Source organism: Eimeria tenella, genomic scaffold (genome assembly GCF_000499545.2).
Source record: "Eimeria tenella Houghton genomic scaffold, Eth_scaff98, whole genome shotgun sequence".
Taxonomy (NCBI): Eukaryota; Apicomplexa; class Conoidasida; order Eucoccidiorida; family Eimeriidae; genus Eimeria; species Eimeria tenella.
Window position 1 is genome coordinate 112982 of NW_013543475.1, and position 10694 is coordinate 123675.

General features: G+C 39.1%; 1 protein-coding gene across 1 annotated transcript in view; it reads left to right on the forward strand.

Annotated features, from left to right (window-relative positions):
* The window catches only part of ETH_00023135 (Leucine Rich Repeat family protein, related), a gene marked incomplete at both ends in the record, with an annotated part of 23844 nt that overhangs the window by 1992 nt on the left and 11158 nt on the right, over positions 1-10694 (forward strand). The window contains 14 exons of the mRNA XM_013378782.1: positions 257-443; positions 754-878; positions 1463-1541; positions 1970-2055; positions 2853-2985; positions 3893-3952; positions 4150-4252; positions 4375-4574; positions 5989-6114; positions 6751-6937; positions 7675-7759; positions 8425-8520; positions 8917-8980; positions 10451-10533. Coding sequence (XP_013234236.1) covers positions 257-443; positions 754-878; positions 1463-1541; positions 1970-2055; positions 2853-2985; positions 3893-3952; positions 4150-4252; positions 4375-4574; positions 5989-6114; positions 6751-6937; positions 7675-7759; positions 8425-8520; positions 8917-8980; positions 10451-10533 — 1614 coding nt within the window. The remainder of the gene's footprint in view (positions 1-256; positions 444-753; positions 879-1462; positions 1542-1969; positions 2056-2852; positions 2986-3892; positions 3953-4149; positions 4253-4374; positions 4575-5988; positions 6115-6750; positions 6938-7674; positions 7760-8424; positions 8521-8916; positions 8981-10450; positions 10534-10694) is intronic.

The following is a 10694-nucleotide window of genomic DNA, read 5'->3' on the forward strand; positions in this document are numbered from 1 at the left end:
GCTGCTGCTGCTGCTGCTGCTGCTGCTGCTTCTGCTGCTGCTGCTGCTGACTGTCCCGCTGTGTGTCTGCGCCGCGCTGCGAGTTGTCACCTTTGTGTCTCCTTTTTGTCTTTTTGATTTTCGACATTGTGTTTCCTTTTGCTGCAAGTTTGTTTTTTGCATTTTAGTTTATTTTAATTTATTTTAATTTTAATTTTAATCCTTAAATTTGATTTCAGTTTAATTTCTAAATTTAATTTTATCTCTTTTGCTGCAGCGGGCTGGGCAGCCTCTGCGGCGTGGGCGAAGGCTCGCTGGCCTTTTATGTCTCTTCTTTGCTGCAGCAGCTGACGCAGCAGCAGCAGCAGCAGCAGCAAGAAGACCCCAAAGGAGACAAAAGCGGCCTTGCTTCTCAAGTCCTCGCCCAAGTTGTTGTCCCTTCTCTCCTCGAACTCAAAACTGATGTCAGCAGCAGCTGCAGTAGCAGCAGCAGCAGCTGCTGCTGCTGCCGTTGCTGCTTCTGCTGCTTCTGCTGCTTCTGCTGCTTCTACTGCTGCTGCTGCTGCTGCTGCGATCTGCTGCTGCTGCATCTGCTGCTGCTGCGTCCACTGCTGCTGCGCTGACTGCTGCTGCATCTACTACCGCTGCTGCTTTGCTGCTATAGCTGCTGCTGCTGCTGCTGCTTCGGGCCTTTCGCCGCTGGTCCCGAAATTTTCGCCGCTGCTGCCGCGCCTGCTGCTGCTGCCGCTGCTGCTGCTGCTGCTGCTGCTGCAGGAGAGAGCCGTGATGGACATACTGCGGGGCCTCGCGGGCGAAGGAGACAGCCTCGCGATGGCCCTCGCGCTGTCTCCCTGTGTCTCTTTGCTGGGGGACCTTCTTTCTCTTTGCGGCCCCACACCGTGAGCAGCAGCAACTCAAACTTTCCGTTTTTGCACTTCTTCAATTTATTTCATTCTAGTTCATTTGTGTTCCAAAAGGAGCATTAATAAATGCCTTCTGGCTTCAAAGAGGCCTCGGGGGCCCCCCGGGGGCCTTCGGGGGCCCCCCGGGGCCTCGAGGGGCCCCAGGGGCCCCCAGGGGGCCCTTAGGGGGCCCCAAGGGGCCCTTGGGGGGCCCCCAAGGGGCCCCCAAGGGTCCCCTAGGGGCCCCTCAAGAGGCCTTTGGGGGCCCCCAGTGATGGCCTCAGGGCCTGGGTCTTGAGGGGCCCCCAGGGGCTCCGAAAGGGACCTAGGGGGCCCCCAGGGGGCCCCGAGAGGCCTTAGGGGGCTCCTTGGGGGCCCCCGAGACCTGGGGCCCTTTGGGGGGCCCCAGGGGCCCTCCAGGGGCCCCTGGGCTCAAAGGAGAAGAGGCCTGCGGGGTGGTGGCTTGGAGCTGTGAAATTAAAAAGTTGCTGCTGCTGCTGCTGCTGTTGTTGCTGCTGCTGCTGCTGCTGATGCTGCTGCTGCTGCTGCCGCTGCTTGTGCTGCTGCTGCTGCTGCTTCAGGGCTATCTGCAAAGTTTTGGCTTTAGTTTGTCTCGCTCAAGAAAACTGCATCGAGGCCACAGGACAGGGAGTGCCCCAGGTGCTAGCTGAACCCCAAACCCTAAACCCTAAACCCTAAACCCTAAACCCTAAACCCTAAACCCTCAATCCCAAACCCTAAACCCTAAATACTAAACAGATTGAGCTGAATTTGCAGGCTCTCTGTGGCAGTGGGCGTCTACCATTTACACGTGCCTTATCGCTTTGCTGTGCAGGAGTCTAGGGTTTAGGGTTTTAGGGTTTAGGGTTTAGGGTTTAGGGTTTAATGCTGGTTGCATACGCGCTTTATTTAGAAGCTGCATTTTTGTGGGAAATAAATTGCTAAAGTGTATATACACCTGCTGCTGCACCTGCAGCTGCTGCTGCTGCTGGCGTCTGTGTTTACGGGCAGCAGCAGCAGCAGCTGCTGCTGCTGCTGCAGCTGGGGTGTACGTACAGCTGCTGCTGCGAGTTGGGGTGTACGTACAGCTGCTGTGCCACCGCATTCTGGAGGAGGGAATTCCAAAGTCAGAAGAAAAGTTTTCTTTATTTTGCGACATGTGCATCATTTTGGGGTAAAGTTGGAAAAGCAATTGCCAAAACTGAGGACTCACACAGCAGCAGCAGCAGCAGCAGCAGTAGCAGAGGCAGCAGCAGCAGCAGCAGCAGCAGCAGCAGAAGCAGCAGCACTTTTTAATCTCTCTCCATTTTCTCTTTTTTATTTGTTTGATTTTCTTTTTATTCCTTTTTGTTCTCCCTTTTGTTCACTTTAAACTTCTTTTTCTTTCTTTTTTAATCATCTTTTTGTTTCTTTTTTGTTTCCTTTTTGTTTCTTTTTTATTTTCTTTTTGTTTCTCTTTTTATTTCCCCTTGTCCATTTTACCTCTTTTTTAAATCTTCTTTTTGTTTCTTTTGATCTCCCTTTATTTACTTTTTGTCTTCTTGTTATTTTCTTCTATTGCCTTCTTGCTTTTTACTCTTTTCCTTTTCTTTTTTTTTCTGTTTTCCCTTCACTTCCTTTTATCTTTTTTAAATTTCCTTAAATCCTATTTGTCTCCTTTCACATCCTTTCTAAACCTTTTTATTTCTTTTTATTTCTTTTTATTTGTTTTGATTCTTCCATTTCCTTTTAATTTCTTTTTATTTGTTCAATTTCTTTTGATTTATTTTATTTTTAATTTTTTAAATTCATTTTATTTCGTTTTATTTCCTTTACTTATTATCTTTTTATCCATTTTGTTTCTTTTTATGCCTTTTTATTTCTTTTCGTTTATTTAATATCTCTGTATTTATTCATTTAATATTAATTTATTTATTTATTTAATGTATTTAATTCATATAATTTATTTAATTTATTTATTTTTATTTTTAGCCGCTGCGCGTGGCACTGCCCGAAGGCGGCTTTGCATTTGACGAAGTCGCTTATACACCTCAAAGTGTTTCTTCCGGGGCTGCGGGAAATTTTGGGAGAAAGAAAAAGTTCTTCAACTCTTCCGATTAAAAAGGTAATTTAACTTCAAACAAGAAATACATTTAATTATATTCAATTTCCCATTTAAAAGAGTTCATTTAATTCTTCTTTCCTCTTTTTTCCGCACTTTTCCGCACCGCCAGACGCCGCTGCATGCATTTGCCACCAGAGCGAAAAACGATTTTTTCACGACTTTTCGCGCTAAAAGTAGTCCATTTAAGGCAGATTTACAATATAATTGTGATTAATTGCAATTTGATTGCAATCTGTGTGCATTTAAATACTTTTGGTCCACATTTGGAGCCCTGGGGCTCTCGCGGGCTCGCGAAGAAAAAGCTGTGCGTACACCGCAATTGCGGTGTACGTACACCGCGCGGCTACGCCCAAGGCGCCTCGAGAAGAATTGATTTATTTTTGAGCAGTTTAGATCATTTTTGGGTTGTTTTTAATTCTTCTAATTGAAACGTTTGATTAAAATCAAAAGAATTGCATGCGTCGGGGCTTTTAATCTTCATTTCGCGTTCTTGTTTTCGCGTTTTTCGCGCCGCTGCGGTGTGTCGACACCGCAATCCTCCGAAACCGCAAATTCGGATCTGCGCTTTTCTTCAAAATCCAAAATCAGAAAAAGATTCTTTTCATTTTATTAAATGCATTTGTGTTGGGGAGAACTTTCTCAGCAGACAAAATGTGAAATGTTTTGAAAATGAAAATTGTTTTGAATTAAATGCATTTTCAACAAATGAGAAACTTCAGGAAAGATGAAATGTCAGCAAAACCCTTCAGCTCTGTCTTCTGTCTAAAAGGAATCAACCTTCAAGCCGCCAAGTGCTAAACTCTAATCTAAACCCTAAACCCTGATTTGGTGTGTTGCCTGCACTGGCCGCATTTGTGTATTTCTTGCTGCACTCCGCTGTATGTACACCGCAGCTCTTTGTGCTCAGGCAAAAGTGGCCGCCGCCATAATTGACGCTCTCACGGGCATGATTAAAAGCTCCCAGGAGGTGAACTAGGGTTTAGGGTTTAGGGTTTAGGGATTAGGGTTTAAGGTTTGAAAGTCAGAGTTTAGGGTTTAGGGTTTGGGATTTCGGGTCCAGAGTTTACGCTTTAGCGCGGAGGGTTCGCGGTTCAGAGCCCCGGGATTGGGGTTAAGGGTCGTTTAGGGTTTAGGGTTTAGGGTTTAGGGTTTAGGGTTTGTCAGGCGATGGAGGTGTGTTGCAACAATTACCACTTTGTGGATTTGCTGCTGCCGGCGCTGAAAGAAGACGCAGCAGACCCTTTAATTCTTGCTGCGAGTTGCACGGGTGTGTCAGTAAACAAAACAAAAAATGAAATAAAAACTTCGAAAAATAATTTAAATTAATTTTTAAAATTCGAATTTAAATTCTTTTTTCGAATTTCTTTTTCCCCCCGCTGCGCGCCGCAGGCGTCCGCGTGGTCCTGGAGTTTGAACTGCAGCAGCAGCAGCAGCAGCAGCAGCAGCTGCAGCAGCAGCAGCAGCAGCAGCTGCTGCAGTACATCTCCAGCGAGCTGCAAGGTGCTGCTGCGCTGCTGCAGTACTTGGGCGGCTCCAGCTACAGCCGTTTGTGCGACAGGGCCCACAGGGCCCTCAAGGACTCAGATAAGGTCTTGTTCATTTATTTTCATTTATTTTTATTCATTTTCGTTTATTTTTTGTTTATTTTTTCTCTTTTTGCGATTTTTCTGCTCCTTTTTGGCTCCACTTTTCTCCTCCCTGAGTCGTCTTTTGGAAATCCTTCTGAGGCTCTTCTTTGGCTCCTTTTTGGACTTCTTTTGGATGTTTTCTCTGCTCACTTTTCGCTCTTTTTGCTTTTTTTTCCAGTTTTTTTTACTTTTTGACGAAATTTGTTTTCTGTTTTGCTTCCTTTTTCTTTTATTTTCTATTTTAGTTTTTGTCTTCTTTGTTGCCTTCCTTTTGGACTTTCTTTTGCTCTTTTGAGCTTCTTTTTGATTCTGTTTTTGTACCCTTTTTGTCTCTTTCTCCTTTTTGTCTCCTTTTTCTTGCTTCTTCTTTTGGCCTTTTTCTCCTTCTTTTTGTCTCTTTGTTGGCCACTTTTTGTCTTACTGTTTAACTCCTTCTTGATTCCTTTTTAACTCTTCTTTGTCTCTTTTCCAACTCCTTTTTGGCTCTCTTTCTTGACTCCTCTTTAACTCTCTTTTGTCTCTTTTTTTCTCCTTTTTGTCTGTTTTTTGTCCCTTTCTTGTCTCTTTCTTGTGTTTTTTTTGACTCCCTTTTTGGATTCTTTGCCTCTTTTTTCTCCTTTTTCCTTTCGCCTTTTTGTCCCTTTTTTGTCTCTTTTTTTGTCCCTTTCTTGTCTCCTTTTAATCTCCTTTTGCCTCTTTTAAGTCTTTTTTTGCCTCTTTTCTATGCCATTTTCCGTCTCCTTTTTATACTTTTTTGTCTCTTTTTTGTCTCTGTGTTGTCCCCCTTTTTGTCTTCTTTTGGTCTCCTTTTTTTTCTTCTTTGTGTTCTTCATTTGCTTTTAAAGAGTCCCTTTTTATCTTTTTATCTTTCTGTCTTCAAATCATTTAAAGAATTAAATGCTTTAAGCAAATTAATCTAAAGAATTAATTCATTTAAATAAATTAAATTGATTAAATTGAATTAAATCAGTTTAAATTTAATTTTGATTTATTCCAACTCGAGTTTGTTAGCTGATGAAATGCTCCAAATGGATTAATTCAAACACCATTCAAAAGCAAATGAATAAATAAAACAAAACAAACTAAAATAAAATAAAATGAATATAAAATGAATTAATGAATTAAATGAATTTAATTAAATAAATGAATTAAATCAAATAAAATAAATGAATTAAATTGGATTTATTTTGATTTGTTTCAGCTGGACTTCGTGCCGGGAACTCATGAAATGCTCCAAATGGACTAATTCAAACACCATTCAAAAGCAAATAAACAAACAAATAAAACAAAACAAACAATAAAACCAATTAAATCAACTAAATCAAATAAAATGAATGAAATAATGAATTAAATTGATTTATTTTGTTTCTTTCAGCTGGACTTCGTGCCGGAAACTCCTCCTTTGTGCCGTTTGACGAACACTTTTGCATGCAAAGCTTTGGCCGCCATTTGCGACTTTTTGGGGTTTTACCTGCGCCCCACAAACCAGCCTTCTTTTCAAGTAATCCATTTCATTTATTATTGTTTATTATTTATATTTATCTGTTTATTTCTATTTATTTGTTGTTTGTATTTATTTATTATTTATTTGTTGTTTATTTATTCGTTCATTCATTTGTTTATTTATCTAATTTGTTTGGCTTGTTTAATTGATTTAGCCCGGATAATCGTTTGTTTATTTAATTCGTTTAATTTATTTAAATTATTTAATTCATTTAGTTTATTGTTTCATATAATTTATTTAATTTATTTATTTATTTTATTTAGTTGTTTTAATTGATTTAATTCATTTAATTTGTTCAATTCATCTAGTTGATTAAATTGTTCCAATTGATTTGTTTGGTTCAATTTATCTAGTTGTTTTAATTATTTTAATTGTTTTAATTGTGTTAATTGTTTTAATTGCTTTAATTATGTTAATTGTTTCAATTATTTTAATTATTTTAATTATTTTAATTATTTTAATTATTTTAATTCTTTTAATTGGTTTTTTGTTTCGGGCTGCGGGTGGGGTGTACAGACACCGCTGTGGGGCGTTTGAACTATAATAATAAATCTAAATAACATTTTTTATCTTTTGCTGCTGCTGCTGCTGCTGCACCTGCTGCTGCTGCTGCTGCTGCTGCTGCTGCTGCAGTCGCTGGTGGATTCATTTTTGGCGTCTCGGGGAGAAAAGGCAATAATAAATTTGTTGGAAGTTCGAAATGAAGAAGTGGTGCGCGCGGCGGTGGGGTGTACGTACAGCTTGCCGCTGGAGTGTATATCCAAGGAGACAGTTTTGCTGCTAATTAATTTAATCAAAAGACTCCACTTTCCGCATGCAGGTCAGTTTTTCTTTCTTTCTTTCTTTCTTTCCCTCTTTCCATTCTTTCTTTTAATTTCTTTTTTGGATTTTTCAATTTCTTTTTTAGCTTTTTTTAATTTCATTTTTTGGCTTTTTTAGATTTGTTTTTTGGCTTTTTTAAGTTCTTTTTTGGCGTTTTTGGTTTCTTTTTTGGCATTTTATTTCCTTTTTGCTTTTTTATTCCTTTTTTTCCTCTTTAGTCCATTTTGGATTTGTAAGTCTCTTGCTGTCTCCTTTTGTCTCTTTTAAGATCCTTTTGTCTGTTAAAACAAATTACCTTTTAATATCTTTTTTCCTTTCGAAGTATCTTTGTCTTTTTTTTTGTCTTTTCTTTTTCTTTTCGTTTCATTTATTTCTCATTTGTCTTTTTATTTTTCTTTTGTTTGTTTCCTTTTATTTATTATTTTATTTATTTTCTTTCTTTATTCCTTTTTATTTCCTTTTTTATTTCCCCACTTGTTTTTTATCTGTCTCCTTATTTGTCCCCTTTCTGCCTGAATGTGCCTCCTTAAACACCTGCTGCTGCTGCTGCTGCAGCAACAGCAGCAACAGCAGCAGCAGCAGCAGCAGCAGCAGCATTTTGTAAAAAGCACTTAAAACGGCGGGAAAAAGGGGAAAAAGAAGGGAAAAAGGGGGGAAAGAAAGAAAGGAAATTAAAAAGAAATAGAAATGAAAAAGATTTTCAAAATTAAAAAAAGAAATTACCTTTTGCTGCAGGACTGACCTCGGAAGTGCTGCAGACTGCAGCAAAAGTGCTGCTGCGCCTCGCCCTCGCAGAGGCCCCCAGGGCCCACGCAGTGCTGTGGGGTTTTGCTGCTGCTGCTGCTGCTGCTGCTGCTGAGGAGACAATTTACAAAAACCTCGCCACTTTTTCCGAACCCGCAAGGCCAGTCTTAGCCAATTTTAGGACTTTTTAAATTCATTTAAAAGTTCAAAAAGGCCTTTAAAAGGTTCTTTTGAAGCCCTCTTAGAGGACTTTTTAAATTAATTTGAAAGCCTTTTAAAGTTAATTTTAAAGTCCTTTTAAGGGCTTTTTAAGGCCTTTTCAAATGGGATTTTGAAGTCCTTTTGAGGCTCTTTTTAAGTCCTTTTAAAATTAATTTAAAGGCCTTTTTAAAGGCCTTTAAAGCGGCCTTTTAAATGTCTTTTTAGTTTAAGAACTATTTTTTATTTTCTTTTCGCTTTTTCTAATTTCCTTTTTATCTTTCTGTTTGGTTTATTTTCATCTTTTTTAATTTCCTACTTATCATTTCAACACACTGTTTATTTTTTATTTTATTTTTTTAATTTTTTAAATTTATTCTTTTCTTTTTGAAAATATTATTTGCTTTTTAAAAGTATTCTTTTATTTATCTTTCCTAAATTCCATTTCTAAAATCTATATATTTCAAGTCCTTTCCTTATTAAATTTTTCTTGCATTTATTTATTTATTTATTTATTTATTTTAAATTTAATTTTATTTCCAGAAAATCCACAATTGAAAATTTGCATGCACTCAACAAAGTCTGCGTCGAGTTCCTCTTGGCGGCCTCCCGCGTCGACACCGTCCGAGACATCATGAGGTCCCAAACCCTAAACCCTAAACCCTAAACCCTAAACCCTAAACCCTAAACCCTAAACCCTAGGCTGTGGTGTCGTGGCTGGGGGCTTTCTGTCGGCCGGAAACTGCAGCTGTTCTTGTTTCTTGCTTCCGCCTTAAACCCTAAAGCCGAAACCCTAAACCCTAGACCGTAAAGCCCAAACCCTAATTTAGGGTTTGCGCGTAGGCTGAAGCCGGTAGTGTCTCTGTTTGGGCCTTGCCTTGCGAGCGAAGAGGGCCTGTCCATACACCCGAACGGGTTTGAAGTGTCTCTGGAACGAACTTGGACAGGAAGAGAAATAAAAGTTTTATTTTCCTCTCTTTCGGGGGTTTACAAACTAAACCCTAAAAAGAAGATTGCCTTTCGAATTGTCAACAGACTCGCAGACCTCCTCCAGGGATGGCCGGACCTCCCCGACGCAGCCAAAGACATGAGCCTTAGGGTCTGCAGCAGCAGCAGCAGCAGCAGCAGCAGCAGCAGCAGCAGCAGCAGCGGTGGTTGTTGTAGCAGAAGTGCTGCAGCAGCATTGGGAGTAAAGCAGCAGCAGCAGAATAGCAGAAGCAGAGCACGAGCAGCAGCCGCAGAATACCGCCTGAAGCAGCAGCAGCAGCAGAACCGGCAGTGCAGCAGCAGCAGCAGCTGCTGCTGCTGCTGCTGCTGCTGCTTGCCCCTGTCTTTACTTTTGCTTCTTTTTCCGAGTCTCCTAGTCCCACAAACTAGCGAATAAATGGATAAATAAGGAACTAATAAATAAATAAATAAATAAATAAATGTATTTATTTATTTATTTATTGTTTGATTTAAATGCCTCAGGCCCTTTGCATGCGCGAGGCGGAAATGTGGAACGACACCGCTGCGGTGTCTAGACACCTGGAGATGGACGAAAGAGAAGAGGCGGAAAGAGGGCCGCAGCAACTTGTTCGTTTTTTGTCATTTTAATTCATTTTAATTCATTTTAGTTCATTTTAGTTCATTTATTTTGATTTATTTGGATTTATTTTGATTTATTTTGATTTATTTTCTTGTTTTTGTTCATTTCCGCGCAATTTGCTTCCGTTTGATCCGCGATTTGCTGCTACGGAAATATTCCTTTCCTTCTTCACTTTTGTTCATTTTTAAAGTTAATTATTTATCATTTATTATTTATTGTTATTTATTTGGTACTTAGTATTTATCATTTATCACTTATTTATTATTTATTATTTGTTATCTATTATTTAGCATTTATTCTTTTTCATTTACCATTTATTATTTGTTATTTATCACTTATTATTTATCATTTATTATTTGTTAGATATCATTTATTATTCATCATGTGTCATTTATTATTTATTATGTATTATGAATTGTTATTTCCTTTTATCATTTTTATTATTTTCAGTTTTTTGAAATTATCCAAAACACTTTTAATTTAATTCGTGGCTTTTGAAGATTTTGCGAATTTCTGGAGTGTACATACACCAGATGCTTCCCAACTTACTCATTTTTTCAATTTTCGATTTTTTGCTTTTCAATAAATAAATAAATAAATACGGTGTTTAATCAAATAAATTAAATAATAAGCTAATTAATTAATTAATTAATCAATTAATTAATTAATTAATTAATTAAATTAATTAAATTGATTATTTAGTTAGTCGTTGGGTGTCTTGACTCTCCTTTTACTTTTTACCTGAGCGGCAAATTCATTAAATGAGAAAGAATTCTTTTTGTGTCTTTTATCTTTCTTTAAATTTCTTTTTTTGTCTTTTTATTTTTTTTGTTTTTTTATTTTATTTTATTCTTCCTTTTTTCTCTTTTCCTTTTTCTCCTGTCTTTGTAGCTGCAACTGGCGGCGCGCAGGTCTGACGCGGCTGCTAGGGTTTAGGGTTTAGGGTTTAGGGTTTAGGGTTTAGGGTTTGGAGTGCTGCAGGACTTTGTGCGTCTGTGCGTTGCTGAGCGGCTGCTGCTCTTCTTAACTCCCCTCAGCAGCCGCAGCACTGCGAGGAGACAGGCGTGAGTTTAGGGTTTAGGGTTTAGGGTCTAGGGTTTAGGGTTTAGGGTTTAGGGTTTGGGGTGTAGGGTTTGGGGTTTAGGGTTTTGGGTTTAAGGCGTAGGGCTTGAGTCTAGGATTCAGTACTCAGGGTTTGGGTGTAGGGTTTAGGGTTTGCTCTCTC